Below are 16254 nucleotides of genomic sequence, written 5' to 3' on the forward strand. Positions count from 1 at the left end.
GAAATGAAACGACTCCTGAAGGCAAAATAATGTATTAGCCCCGAAGGTGAAATTAAAGGAAAAATACTTATGCCAATAATTCTCTCCTTTGATGACATGCATGGGGCACCTTGAAAGATGGAATATTTTTGTTATCAGATCCTAAACCTATGGGATTCTGCTTCTAGCAGTGATCTGAGGATAACGTGCCCAGCTAAGTGCAGCCTCTTCATTGTCAAGAACTGGGAATAATTGCTACTCTTTATTTGCAGAAGAATCACTAGTTGCTTTCCCAGTCATTTCTAAGAATGGCACATTTTTTAAAAATGAATTTTTAAAAAATTCATAAAACTTGAAATCCATAGACAAAAATCTGGTGCTTTACTTTGCTGGAATTGCTGTTTTGATACCTTTTGACATCGTGTAGACTTGCTTATTAATGCTACCCTGTCCACCTGTCCATATATACAGTCATTGACTAACATACTCTGAGGAAAGAGGGCCCCTTTTCTAACGTATGTAATTGCACTACAGTGGCCGGCCCCTTTCCTAACATACGTAATTGCACTACAGTGGACATGTGGATCCAAAAGACTCAATATTTTATAGCATGTTAATAACCTCCAAGAGATCACTTTGTGAGTCTATGAAATTTGCTAATCAGTACAGCATTTGTACACAAATTTCACACATTTATGATACAACTCAGCATTCTTATCTTGCTTGATTCAACAATTCCATGGTATCTTGAGGTATCAGGTTTAATCAGTCTTTTCATTGTTTTTAGCTCATGTAGCCATATATTTTATTATGGCTTATATAGACTTTTTCAATTTCTCTCAAAAACCAAACAGTGTGTGTTTTGATTTAATCCCACAGAACAACTTTACACTGACATAGGAACAATGTCCTTTTATTGGTTCTGAGTTTACCATCATCCAGTCACCGGCTCTTTATTGACTGAGTGTCCCTGGTTAATCCTCTCTCACTAATCATAGGCCAAAGAGGAAGAAGTCCATCAGATGCGCCTTGACATTGGGAAGCTCAACAAAATCAGAGAACAAATCCATAAGAAATTGCACCAGGTTGAAGGTCAAAAGGGAGAAGTGGAACAGCACAAGGAAACCCTGAAAAATCAGATCTTGGGATTAGAGAGAGGTAAACCAAGAATCATTTTGTGCTTTGTTTTATTAGTTTATGAGCGTTTCATTGGTAACTAATGTCATTTGGCAACTCCATGCATGCAAACACAAACCATGCCAAATGAATTCAGTAAAACAACATTCAAACTGGTAAGTAGATAATATGGAAGAGACATCGTTTTGAATACCTTGAACTTTCTCACCTTAAAAAACTCTTCGGGCTTCCCTGGTGGCGCAGTGGTTGAGAATCTGCCTGCCAATGCAGGGGACACGGGTTCGAGCCCTGGTCTGGGAAGATCCCACGTGCCGCGGAGCGACTAGGCCCGTGAGCCACAATTGCTGAGCCTGCGCGTCTGGAGCCTGTGCTCCGCAACAAGAGAGGCCGTGATAGTGAGAGGCCCGTGCACCGTGATGAAGAGTGGATCCCGCTTGCCGCAATTAGAGAGAGCCCTCGCACAGAAACGAAGACCCAACACAGCCATAAATAAATAAATAAATAAATAAAATTAAAAAAAAAAAAAAAAAAACTCTTCAACAGGTTATACTGAGCCCAAAGTATTTTTCAGTATTTGTCAATGGAGTAAACAGCATCTATACTCTTAGGTCTGGGTTCTACATGTCTTTTCCTTCAGTCTTCTTTTTTCACAGAAGATGCGGGATAAATTCAAATGAATATTCCGCATGAGCGGTATTTGAGACAATAGTATACCCAGAATCAGTGAGACAAAAATTCATGGCTTCTAACTCCTTTCCTTTGTTAGTACTTTACCATATGGCAAACGCTTGTTTTAGCCAACTATCACATTGACCTGTGGAGGGAAAATTTAAGTGCCACAGGAGGCCGTGTAGTACAGAAACATCATTAAGGATACAAACTCTGGAGTCAGATCTACCTGGGTTCAGATCCCACCTCTATCACATTTAGCTGTTGGGGATGAAATGGCTAATATATAGAGAGCCCTTGGGACAGTGCTTAGCATACAGTAAGTGCGTACTAAATGTCATCTATTGGGACTTCCCTGGTGGTCCAGTGGTTAGGACTCTGTGCGTCCACTGCAGGGGGTGAGGGTTTGATCCCTGGTCGGGGATGCATGCCGTGCAGTGCGGCCAAAATAAAAAAAAAAGTCATCTATTGTTATCCAGATATATTACCACTTATAAAAGTAATAAGAGGATACTATCTCATTCTGAAAAAGAATATAATTAAAAATAGGATATGCTAGTTAAACATGGTGTGGTAGAAACAGCTCAGAGACTTGGAGACAGAGGATCAGGGTTTGAATTCTGACTGCACCAGAAAATGTGAGGCAGGAACACCTCATTGACCTCAGCTGTAAGTTACTGACTGAGATAACATACATAGAAGCATAAAAATGTACATTGCCTCCCTAAAAGTTATGTAAAATCTAAATCTCTAGATAAGATTATTAGAAATATTTGTCACGTCTTTGAGAAGTGCAGATATTTTTCCTCCTAAGACATCGGAAATAATCTTTTACTGAGGCACAGTTGCAGCTGATATTGATAATTTCTCCATTTATTTATTCATTCAATAAATTGAGTACACACTATGTGCAGGCATTATGCTGGGCATTGGGTGCATGGAGGTTCCTGCCCTCAGGATGCTTACAGTCTAGCATGAGTTTACAATCTAATGTCTTCAATGACAGATATGAAAAAAAAAATAGAACTAGTAGAGCATGTTTTGTAACTGGCTTAGTGAATTTCCGAAAACTCTCCATATTAAAATTTCTGTATTTTTGCTGGCGATAGTTCTAAGCTTTGAAAAAAAATTTTATCCATTAAGTATTGAACCCAATCCTTCATCCTTAAATCATGTTCACAGAAGTCATCGTGCTTTCTCTTCTGGTTATTTTATAGATATCGTTAACATCATTATTTCTTCTTAGGGAGCACTTCCTTTTGATGTGCCCTATCAAAGAGTGGCATTGGACATAATGGTTAGGAGCATGATTTCCTACCACATATGTTATGATGTCCTACCACAAAATCCAAGAAATGAACTGAAAAATTGCCAGAACTAACAAGAGCTCAACAGGGTGGCAGGTTATAAAATAAATATATAGATATCAATAGCTTTCTTTCCTACAAAGAACCAGTTACAACATATGATGGAAAATCCCCCTTTCACAATAGCAACTAAAGTAATAAAATATCTATGAATAAAGTTACCAAGATATCTGTAAGACCTATATATATAAAACACTACAGGATTCTTTTGAGGGGTATAAAAGAAGACTTGAAAAATGGACAGATACACCAAGTTCTCGATGAGAAAACTTGATATGATAAAGATATAAATCTGTCCAAATTAATCTACACGTTTAATATTTCCAATAAAAATTTCAGTGAGTTATGTTGCTTGGGACTTGAAAACTGATTCTAAGTTTCCTCCAGAAGAATAAACATGTGACAATAGCTATAGAATTCTGGAAAAGAAGAGTGAGAAGGGAGCATTTGCCTTACCAGGTGTTTAAATGTATTATAACACTTCAGTAATCAAATAGTTTAGTGAAAATGCCTGAATAAACAGATCAATGGAGATCAGAAAGGCCGCAAAAAGACCCACAATTATCATCTAAGATAAAGGTGTCATTTCATACCAGTGTGCAGTATGGATTATTAAGAAAATGGTAGTATGACAACTATTTTTTGGGAAAAAAGTTAAGGTCAAATGTAGGAACAATAAAGCCAAGATGCAGAGATTTAATGAAATTAAAGGTAATTTTTTTTTTAGCAGCCAAAGACTCTATATATGAAGGCAAATTGACTAAAATATTGCCAAAGAGTTAGTATCCTTATTATATATAAGGAGCTCTTACAAATTCACAGAAAGGTAAACAATTCATGAGAAAAATGAGCAAAGGACCAGTGTGGGCAATTTGAAAAACAGAAAAACAAATAAATGATCATTAAACAGGAAAAGTAGTCGCCTTCACTACTAATCAAAGAAATGTAAATTAAATATGGACATACTGGTTTAGAAAAATCTATCAGGTTGTCGAAGATCAAAGAGAATGATAATAACAGTGGTGGTTTGGGTGTGGATTTAAACTGCTTTTAATTTTTGGAGAGAATTCGGCAGTAGGGGAGAAATGTCTTTAAAAAGAAAATCACTTTTGATCCAGGACTTCCTCTCCTAGAGGAACAAATGAACAGGAACTTTCATAGGATTATTGTTTATAATTGCAAAAAAATTTTAAAAAAAGAAGCAACTTAAATGTTAAGATGGGGATTGGCTAAATAAATTATACATTTTTATACAGTGAAATATGAAGTCATTAGAAATTCTGACGTAGATACACATTTATAATATAGAGAGGTATTTATTTTATGTTTGTTAATTATAAAACAAGTTATAAAACTGTATGTGTGGTATGATTCCCTCTTGGTGTATGTGGTGTATAAATATTCATATTTATATACACATGTATATTTGCATAGGAAAAAGTCAAAAAAGAGACACATCAAAATCCTAAGTAGATTCTGATTTAGAAAATTTTCCCTTCTATTTTTATTTCCAATTTCTTCCTGTATTTCTAATTACTTGTATAATAAAAAAGATTTAAAAAGAGCAAGGACTTTTTGAAGTCAGAGAGACCAAACTTCCAATCTCAGCCCTGTCACCTCTTGGCTGTGGACCCTTGGCATATGGGCCTTTAAGTCTCAGGGACAGGAAGACCTACCTCACTGAGTTATAATGAAGATCATGTAACACTCAACGAAAAGTAGTTTTATAGCTACAGATAAATATATAAAGCAGTTTTTATGTCACTTTGGCTTTGGCAGATTCTTAGGTTTTCTTTATATTTATTATTGTTTTTCTCCCTGGTGATTTAGAGGTGGAGGCTTCAAAGAAACAAGCAGAACTTGATAAGAAAGCAATGGATGAGCTTCTGAGAGAAAGGGACCTATTGAATAAGGTGAGTTTGTTACAGTAACACGGGTAAATAAATGTCTTTCTTTAGTGCTATAATATCTGCCTATAACTGGTTGCAGGGGAGAGAAAACTCTGAGGCAAACAAAAGTAGATTAGAATTAATAATAGTGCTCAATTTTCCTCTAAGCAGTTATCCATGTTCCACCATTCACTGGCTGTGAATTGAAACTGCATTATCACCTGTGAGCACAAAGGGACTTTGGAGAATTATCATATAAACCAGCAGGGGATTTCAGGGTGTCTTGTGGTTTCTGTTTTTATTGCTGGTGTGTTATTTGGCATCTTAGCAGTTGATCAAAATTTCTGATTTTAATAAATTTATTGATTGATTTTTGGCTGCGTTGGTCTTTGTTGCTGCACGTGCGTGGGCTTTCTCTGATTGTGACGAGTGGGGGGCTGCTCTTGGTTGCGGTGCACGGGCTTCTTATCGTGGTGGCTTCTCTTTTTGCAGAGCATGGGCTCTAGGAGCGTGGGCTTCAGTAGTTGTGGCACGTGGGCTCAGTAGTTGTGGCTCGCGGGCTCTACAGCACAGGCTCAGTAGTTGTGGCGCATAGGCTTAGTTGCTCCGTGGCATGTGGGATCTTCCCAGACCAGGGCTCGAACCTGTGTCCCCTGCATTGGCAGGCGGATTCTTAACCACTGTGCCACCAGGGAAGTCCAAAATTTCTGATTTCAATATCTATAATCTGCAACTTGTACTAATCCAGAAGATACAAGTGAGTGCTAATAAAATTTAACTTTTAGGTGTTTGAAGGATGGCTGGTTGGCCATATAAAGAGTCTCTAACCTTTCCTCCATCTTTTCAGGAGTGTTGTAGGTTTTGGTTTCTGTTTTTGGCCCTTATTTCTCCTGGTCTTTGAGCTCAATATGGTCCAAAGCTGAGGGAGGGGTTGGGGGAGCTTGAGGCCTAGAAATCCTCTATTCAAGGCAGACCACCCCCCCTTTCCCCTCCTTGCCCCTTCCAGAGGATTCCTTTGATTGACAGTCACTCTTAGGAGATTAACTACTTTCAAGGATTTAGGGTAAACATTCCTGCTCAAGGATTTCCTCCAGGGAGGAAAAAGCTATGGACCAGGTGTAGAGTGGGGAGGCTGCTTCCGGAGCAGACAGCCTGATGGCTTTTGGCCAAGATAGCTTCATCTCATCAAAGTAGATACAGCCTATATTTGTTCATTCCGAATTTTTATTATTTCTTTAAGTTTCCCAGAATTGAATAAATGTTAACAAAGTATTGAATAGATTACCCTGTAGCTTAAAGTAGACTATTTGGGGAATCTCAGGACATAGTATAAGATTAGATATCTTTACATGCTGAGCACTCCTTAAGAAAGTCATTAATTTTTTTTGCATAATCCTAGTAACTGTTTCTTCATTCTATAAATTTATATATGTAAATAATGTTGGATTTAGATTTTTTAATTTATTTGTAACACATACAATATTTAATCCATTTATATTTTATATATTCTGATAAACAACCTATAGGTTTTCTGCCACAACAGGACACCTAACACATTAATTTTATACTTATTTTGTTTGATCTGACTACATCAACTCCCTCTTTAGGGCAGGGTACATTTTTAACTTTTTTTTTTCCTGGGCCATTGCATCCTTAATGCCTGGCACAGTGCCTGCCCCTCTGGCAGGTATGCAGTCAACCTTTACTGATAATACATTCTTTCCCCACTGACTTGAAATGCCACCTTCATTGAGTGAGTGAGTGACATAGTTTTGACAGGCGGCAATGTTAATAATATTTGGTTCTTTCAGTGTCATGTTGAAGTGGCTTTATCTTTCATAGAGCAAATGTTTAATTCAATACTTGAAAGTAAAGTTGACCTTTTCCATTTTCTACATTGTCATCCGACCAAGGTTTAATGTTCATTTTTTTTTAACCTGTTTATGCCAGTGGTTTTCAGACCTGGCTGAAGTTCTGTATTGGTTAGAGATTTGTGAAGGAATTATGAGGCACCTCATGGAACCCAAGGATACAGCTGGGCCTCAAGAACAGATAGGAACCTGGCCTAACACTCTTGGGGTGCACAGAAAGCTCTCTCCCTCCACCACTAGACTTCCAGCTGAGTTTTTGCTTCATTCCTTTTAGTGAAGATCGTCTCTCTCTGTTTCCCTGTCCATATGGCAGAAAAAAGCTATCACCAGCAGCTCCCAAGTTTACATCTTTTACTGAGTTATAAAAATCTGGAGGCCCTATTTCAAAAGTCACTGGGTCCATTCAGCTGTGGCTAGAAAAGCAGACAAGCTCTGCTCCATCATGAGCATGGCTGCCAGAGTTGCACTCTATTAACTCTGTGTTCCAGAGGAGCAACCTGGCTCCTTGGGCAGCCAACCCAAGGCATTTCCATTATAGCATCTGAAACCACCAGGGCAGCTTTTTAAAAAAATTTAGGTGCATAACAGCTCCACTGAATCAGAATCTCTGGAATTGGGACACCTGTGTTTTTTAAAAAAACAGGTTAATTCTTTTTTACTGTTGTAAAATACATACAAAACAAAATTTGCCATTAGTGACATTTAGTACATTCACAATGTTGTGCAAACATCATGAGTCTAGTTCCACAACATTGCCATCACCCCAAAAGGAAACCCTGTACCTGTGAGGTGGTCACTCCCCACGTTCCCCTCCTCCCACCCTTGGAAATTATGAATCTGCTTTCTGTTTCTGTGGATTTGACCATTCTGGATATTTATATAACTGGAATCATACAATATGTGACTTTTTATGTCTGGCATCTTTCACTCAGAATAATGTTTTCAAGCTTCAACCATGTTGTATCGTGTACTTCATTCCTTTTTTTTTTTTTTAATTTTTGTTTATTTATTTTTGGCTGCATTGGGTCTTTGTTGCTGTGCACGGGCTTTCTCTAGTTGCAGCGAGCAGGGGCTACTCTTCATTGCGGTGCGCGGGCTTCTCATCGTGGTGGCTTCTCTTGTTGCAGAGCATGGGCTCTAGGAGCGTGGGCTTCAGTAGTTGTGGCATGTGGGCTCAGTAGTTGTGGCTCGCGGGCTCTAGAGCGCAGGCTCATTAGTTGTGGCGCATGGGCTTAGTTGCTCCGCGGCATGTGGGATCTTCCCAGACCAGGGCTCGAACCCTGGTCCCCTGCATTGGCAGGCGGATTCTTAACCACTGTGCCACCAGGGAAGCCCTTCATTCCTTTTTATGGTTGAATAGTATTCCACTGTGTGGATATAGCACATGTTGTTTATTTAGTCATCAGTTGATGGACATTTGGGTTATTTTCCCCTTTTGGCTTTTGTGAATAGTGCTACTATGAACATTCACGTACAAGTTTTTGTTTGAACACCTGTTTTCTATTCTTTTGAGTGATATTGTTGGAGCATATGTTAATTCTGGGTATCTGTATTTTTAATAAGTTGGTTTTATTTTATTTTGTAGTCAAAGCCTGTGTTACATGATTAGGTTCAGCTGTTCTGACTTCACAAGAAAAAGGCAAGAGCTGGAACAGAGGTTGGCTTTGGGGTCAGCTAGCTCTGGATTCAAATCCTAACTCCACTGTTGTATGAACTTGTAGGCAAGTAGCTTAACTTCTCATTCTCAGTTTCCTACCCCTAATATGGGAGCGATATAGTGCCCACTTCCTGGGGATGTTGTCTCTTAGTGCATTTATATGTATGTCTATAGTGCTCTGTGCAAAATTAACATAACAAGCTCTAAATAAGCTGTAAATAATATGATTATTTTTATTCATCTCCCAAACAATGCATCTAATTATTTTAGGATTAAGACAGGGAGTAAATTTAACCAAAAATCTCCAAACATTTTGAGTAATGGGGCTGCTGTGTTGTCCTTGTTTTTAGAATATGCTTAAGGAGGTCAGTGCAACCCAGAAACAGATAGACCTGGTAAAGCTCCATGAACAAGCCAAGAGAAACCTGGAGGAAGAAATCCAGAACTACAAAGAAGAGGCTCAGAAGCAGAGAAAGATTATCTTTCAACTGGAAAAGGAGCGAGATCGGTACATCAATGAAGCCAGTGACCTTACCCAAAAGGTAAGCCACTCCTCCATGGTGTGGGTCGAGCACCGGCACATTCTTTCTGATTGTCACATTTCTGATTGCCACACACTGTTGCAAAGATGAATTATTCAGATTTCAGCTTGTGGTTCACATGCAGATTTAAGATAGTGAGAAATAAGCTTTGCTAGGAAATCAACTACTTCCCATTTAGAGTAAATAAATGCTGAGCAGATATTTGCAGAATGTAAATTTAGAGGAGCACAAATGCATATGATCAGTCCAGCCCTGGCAGGGCATATCTTCCTTGTAAAAGAACCCCAGGGATCCTCGTATCCCTGATTGGGAGCCACTGTAAAACAGCATATTTCTCTTGCGACTTGATCATTTAAGAACCTCCACTGATTGGTTTACTGACTCTGAGAGGACTAGCTGTCAGTTCAGGCACTCATATTCTCTATCTTGGCTAGCCTTGTTAGCCTCTGTATCAGTCAGATTAAGTTGTAACAAATAACCCTCAAGTCTCAGTGGTTTATAGCAACAGAGATCTATGTTTTACTCACATTATTGGTCTTTGAGAGTCAGCTGTAGGCCTGCTTCACGTCCTGTTTATTTCAGACTGACTCTGTTGGGATGTGCTGGCCTCTTACAGAGGGAAAACAGTGTAATAGTGGACCTTTGATATGCTCTCAGAACTTCTGCTGGCAAGGGAAGGGTACAGGGTCTGTCCGCTCATATTTCATTGATCAAAGCAAGTTACATGATCAAGCCTGATATCCCCAGGCAGGAGTGTGATCCTACTAAGGGAGGGGCCCTACCTGGTGAGACAGCCAGTATGTCTGAACATATAATCTGTTGCAGCCTCCTACTTCTCCTTCCCAAGAGTCAGTCTTTCTCCACTGCTGGCTGCCGTCAAGTTGTTAAAAATTCCAACCTGGTCTTATTATTACCCCCAGCCTGACAAACCTCTGTCATCTCTCAGCAGCGTGGGGCGGTGCTTCCTAGCATTCTCTGCATCACAGCATCGTAGAAAATTCGATATCTACAGTACGTGGGAATGAGAGAGATGAGAATGTGCAGGGCTGGAGGAGACTAACCCAGGGATGCTAGCTGCCCAGGTCCCACCTGGCCATCCTGTGGGTGATACATACCTGTATTTTGGTACATACCTGTAAGCCACGCAAGACACAGTATTTTGGTACATACCTGTAACCCATGCAAGACACAGCCATTGGTATATTCTGACTTGTGCAACAGAGTCTAAGCTCTTCGTTCTCCCTGGAAAGCCCTTTCTTCCCTTCTCTGCATAGAAAGCTCTTATTCAATACCCAGCTCAAATGCTCATCTCTGGGGTCAAGCCTGTTTTGACTCCCTAGGCAGAACTAGTCACTTCCTACTTTATTGGTTTGTTGGTGTCTCTGGAATGGCACTTATCATCTTCTAGTGTAATTATTTGTACCTTTGTCTTCCCTACTTTATAGTGAGTTCTTGGGAGCAAGGACTTTATCTCATTCTTTTTTTCACTTCCAGCATGCTGGTAAATAGTAGGCGCTGAAAAAGTGTTTGTTGAACAAATAGATAGATGATGAGTGATAAAAAGAATACTGCCACTGATTTTAACATAGGATTGTATATTTCTCTCTGTTTCATTGTAAAGGAGAGATACTGGTAACAAGTTTTGCTGGTAACTGTTTTTCACAGTTTCTGATGTTTAACTGCACAAGGTTACATAATGTCTTACCTAAATAATTTAAGCACGAGTTCTTAAAATGTTCTTTATCAACTATAATTTTTCTCTTACTTAACCCCTGACAGCATATATCAGTTGCTACAGCAACTTGTGTCACCTCTGGACTTCTTATTAAAAACATATATGTCTTTTTAACACCTTCCCATATTTCTTTCTTTCTTTACTGTCACACACACACACACACACACACACAGACACACACACACACACCTCATTCCCAGAAACAGAAAGTTCCCTTTCGTGCATTCTGTTTATAGGGAGTTGAGGAATAATACCAGGGGTGGGGAAGATGTCATGAAACTGATATTTTGATCTACTTCTAAAGTGAGTTGTTCCAAGTTTATCCTTTTGACCCAGCAATTTCTTTTGTAAAAACTGAATATATGAAAAAACAATAATGCAAAGATTTTTATAAAAGAATATTCTTCAAAATAAATTGTGCAAATTTGCTATGTACCATTAAAACCATGTTTTTGAAAAATATTTTTTAAATGGGGAACATGGTCACAGTATGAATCTGATAAAAACAAAATGCAAAATTATTAATATGGTTTGACCTAACTTTTATCTGTGTGCAGAGGAAAAGGCTTGGGGGCATATATCATGGCGTGGTGGTGAGGATTAAATGAGGTAATATCTATAAGGCATTTAGAATGATCTCTGGCAGATAGTAAATGCTATGAAACATCTCATAAATAAGCAAGTAAATAAATAAATATATTCGTTGATGAACAGCCCAGAATTTTTGTTCAAAGTGGCATTTGAATGTAGCTATTTTCAACTTCCTGTTAAATGTCAATAAGGTGCAGACATAGATGAAAAGTTTTAACAGTCTCAAACACTAAGGCTGACATAAAGCCTGATGCTAAAATAGAAGAAAAGAGACTGGCTGAGAATTTTAAAGCCAATAGAGGTGAATTGAGGAAAATCTACCTGGACCTCAACTCACAGTCCCTTGAATTTGCTTCCAATTGGGAAGGGGAGGGGTGGTGGTGAGCAGGAAATGGGGGGAGATAGGAGAGGATGAGAGAGGAGAGCAGACAACACCAACAGCGAGGCAGTAGGCTGGGCTCTTCTGGAAGAGATGACCAGTTCTCAGGGCAGGAATGACCAAGGAATTGCTAAGAATGGGATGTCCGAAGGTTGATTTTAAGTTCTTTACTGTGCTCTGTACCTGAAACCTTTGGTGACGGTCTGCTACATCAACCCAGTGGCTGGATTGTGCTTTGTGGGGTCAGGGATGGGGTGGTGAGGGATGTGAGGTAACACATCCCAGAAAAGGAACAGTATGTGCCAGAGAAAAGTGCCAATTGAGAATCCGGAATCCTATGGAAACAGGAAATCAAAGCCACAGTGAATAGGAGAAATATAATTCCTCTAAGAATTCTTGGAGATACTAGGTGGGATGTTGGTCTTCCTAGCACACAGAATGAAGATTCTAGATGTTCTGTTGTGGTTAAGAACCGAGTGACCCTGACAGGACAGAGAACTATCATCTGGGTTATAAGTCCAAGATGGCATTACCTCTATGATAAAGCAGAGATGAAACAGAAAGGAAGTGATGGATAAAATAAGGAACAGTTGTAAAGAGACTAAAATACACACAAACCCCAAACCAAACAAAAGCAAGTAATGGCAGATTTAAAATCTACCTTGAAGTTAGTAAAGAACAGAACTGATGTGGAAAATAGAGTCAGTGAAGTGGAGTGCAAACTTGAGTAGTTCTCTTAGAATGCAGGTGGAAAGAAAAGAAAAAATGATCAAAGAGAAGATAAGAGATAAGCAGGACAGGGAATGTAAACCAATCTACAGACTGTTGGTCTCTGATGGAGGAACTGAGCCCCAAGGCAAAGATGTAACGGAACAGATTTTCTGGAAATGAAGAAAGAACGGTACACGCGGCTTGAGCATGTGTCTGGCAAAATCAGTGACAGGAGAATCTTACAGAGACTTGCTCTGGGAGAAAGTTGTGTGTGTATTGTTTCACCCACAGTGATGCAGAAAAGTACTCTCTGAGAATTAGGCAAGAAGAAAAAGCAGAAGCCTACTTGCCTTTTTCTTTTTTTTTTTTTTAAAAAGGAAGAAGTGGAAGGTAACACACCACCATGTGAATACTACTTATCTCTGGGTGGTAGGGATACAGATTGTTTTAATTTCCCTCTTTTGTGCTTTTTGCATTTTTCAAATTTTCTGAAATGAATATGTATTACTTTAGTATCTTGACTAAAAGAAAAAAAAAGAAAAAATATTTAAAACAACTTTGCCTTTCCATCAAGGGCCAATAAAATCCTACGTTTCCCAAGGAGCTTTATTAAAAATGTTTTCTAACCCATCTGTACTTGGCTCCCCTCTCTGGCAGTTGAAGAAATCTGATGTTATTACCGTCTTTGCATTTCTGTGTCTGCCTCATGCTACTTACAAGCTCCTTAAGGGCAGGTCTCCTTCAATTTTGAGCTCTTCTTGTTACTTATTCACTAAATAGGTACTCAAATATATTTTGAAAGCGTGTATGGAAAGCATAATTAGACATCTGAATCAACTAGTCAAAGATTTAATTTTAGGTATCTATATTAAATTCTTCTTCAGTAATCTATTTATCACTATGGGTCTGCCCTCCTTTAAATTCATTTGAAATAGGTTGCCATAATGGACAATGCTATCTAAATTATCCTTGGCAATTTTAGCTGTGAGTGACTTCTGACCTGATGTCCTCTTCCTTCTGGGCTGCAAAAACTGTGTCAACATTCGCTTTCTAGCTCTTTTCATTTAGAGAAATAAAAGTGACATCTAAGATGCTGAAAGCCCTACATTACATTTTATTAATTTAACTGGGCATTTGCAAATGAGAAAGAAGATACTTTTTTTGTGCCAGAATTGGATGGCTCAGAATCCCAAACCCTTTCTTTATGTGTTTGTCTCAGTCAACATGTGCCACAATATCGTTGCATAATAAATAAACACCAAATCTCACTGGCATGCAAAAACAAGCACTTATTTCTCGCTTACACACCTGCAGTTGACTAGCATCAGCTGATGTAGGCTGAGCTTGCCTGGGCTTGGCCTGGGGCTGTGGGTTGGGTCCAGATTTGCTCCACATGTTTCTCATCCTCCAGAATACATGGTATTCTCATGGAGAAAGGAAGGAACGCAAAGGACAGACCCAACCACGCAAGCACATTTCATGATTCTCTACTTGCCAAATGTTCTCTGACACCCCATTGGCTATGGCAAGTCACATGTCCAGGCCCAGCCTCAACAGCAAGGGCAAGAGGTGCTGGGAGCGAATATTCACGGAACCGTAAAACAATCTACTACAATGTTGCAGCGCTTTTTATCTTCATGGTATTTCCTCTGCTGCACTGTAAATTTTATTATTCAGGTAAATTGAGAGGCACCAGGAATGGCATCAGAAGTTGTGGTCCACCATATTTACTTCTTTTCTAGACTTTTATAAATTCTAGGTAAAATCATTTCCAGTAAATTATTAAATCTGGGGAACATTTTGCACATTATGCATTTGGCTCATTTTAGGACCCCTTCTTTTTCTTCTGGCTATCACCTCCCAGACAGCTTATATGCCAAAAAGCATTTTTCACAATGAATCCCTACCTACAGGTTTCTTAGCTGTCTGTTTATTTGCCTATGACAGTGTCAAACAAAGCTCTTCTAGACAGAGGTTCCAAGAAATGAATAATAATGTGCTTGAAAGGACTTGGAAGTAAGTGAGGATAGCAAAAGTTGATCAAAGAGATATTGTTCACTGAATACGTACTTCATCATAAAATGAAACTTCTGTTTCTTCAATATTAATTTGAAGTTTTTTATACAGAACGTCTTTAATAGGGTAGAACCCTGGAGAGAGCCTTCAAGGGGACATACACAAATTTTAACCTTTTCATGTTATAATAAAAGAAGTGTACTATGGATCACTATTTCCCTGCAGGAGGGCAGAATTTGATCCATAGAAAAAATCAAATTGATTTGTTAAGTGTTAATATTATATAATATCACATAATGTTAACCTATCATGATAATCTATTAACATCTATTAAATGATTAAATTATGATATGCCTGGTACTTCTATGATGGCATAAATATATTTTTTCTCACTTATATCCTCATAATAGCCCTCCGAGGCAGATATTATATCCCTCATTTTGTATCATAACATGTTATTAAAAGCAGATAAAAAAATAGATATGCCTCTCTAAATTTGAGATAGAGGAGAAAATAAGAAAGCAAGAAAAACAGAGAAGACTTAAAATTTCACGTGCCTGGGCATATAGTTTTTTTTCTTTTTTTTTTTTGAGAATGAGTTTTCCAGTTTCATTATGGAGGTAAAGGCGTTGTCAGCATCAAAACCATTGACATCAAGTCAGAAAAACTTATTTGAGAAGTTTATTGTACTGATATTTCATCAAATGCAAGTTAAAGGATTCCAAATTCAATGACCCACTTTCTCATCCTGCCTTCGTCCATATGATGTTTTGACTATGGCTGCAGATTTCCAGCATGTGTTATTGATTTTTATCTCACTCGTTTCTATTGGCAGGTTGTTTTAACAGAAAAAGAAGAGGTAGTAGGTTATAAACTGAGATTGTACCCTGATAGCGCACCGCAAGCACTTTTGGGTCTCCTCTGAAGCAGGCCTCCACGTGCTAGGATCTCCAGCCCTCTGGCTATAATAAAACTTTCTATATTTGGTTGTGATTTAGCTCATGAGTTGGTTTGAGGTATCTAAAGTGTAATCAATTAATTAAGCTCCAGCCCCATAGCTGGCATTCTACATTCTCTGATATATCCTTTTAAATTGGGGACATTATGCTGATTAAGGGTTTTGCTTCTACTTAACACTCCACGTATTTTATGAATTTTCAGGATTTGAACCTCTATGTGACATTGGTTTGAATGATTTCCATCAAAACAAATTGAGTCCCAACACTTAGAACTAAATTGCTTTGTGAATTGTCTTTTCCCTTTGTTTCAATACTTTTACAATTTTCGTTGTCATTTAAATGAAATACCCTTGATCTTCTTGGTATCATGATGGGTTCCTATTACTCCCAGCTTCAAGAATCCGGAAGCAAGTTTGATTTCGTGCATTGTTGTTTGCAGAAAGATGGACCCTGCTAGCTGGGTGCCCAAAAAAGAAATGCCCTTGTCTGCATCCTTTCTCTGGAGCATTATTCTGTCTGTGCGAAGGATTATTCTTGCTGTAATATCTCTGAAAGTGATTGAACAAGCAATTTTTTTCTGTTCTCTGACGTGCTGCTTGATATTCTGAATGCTGATGATGCTCTTCAAAGTATTTTCAATCTATTCATTTCACTGACCCCAACGAGGGTGGTCATGTCCATAGAAAGGCTAAATTTTGGGCTGAGATAGTCCCTTTCTTTTAAAAAAATCAAACAACTAACAGATCCAGGAA

General features: G+C 38.6%; 1 protein-coding gene across 1 annotated transcript in view; it reads left to right on the forward strand.

The window, feature by feature from the left end:
* The window catches only part of CFAP58 (cilia and flagella associated protein 58), a gene marked incomplete at its 5' end in the record, with an annotated part of 102539 nt that overhangs the window by 9219 nt on the left and 77066 nt on the right, over window positions 1–16254 (forward strand). The window contains 3 exons of the mRNA XM_082339681.1: window positions 978–1137; window positions 4983–5065; window positions 8920–9111. Of these exons, the coding sequence (XP_082195807.1) occupies window positions 978–1137; window positions 4983–5065; window positions 8920–9111 (435 nt within the window). The remainder of the gene's footprint in view (window positions 1–977; window positions 1138–4982; window positions 5066–8919; window positions 9112–16254) is intronic.

The sequence above is a fragment of the Balaenoptera borealis genome, assembly GCF_965194805.1.
Source record: "Balaenoptera borealis genome assembly, chromosome: 10".
Taxonomy (NCBI): domain Eukaryota; kingdom Metazoa; phylum Chordata; class Mammalia; order Artiodactyla; family Balaenopteridae; genus Balaenoptera; species Balaenoptera borealis.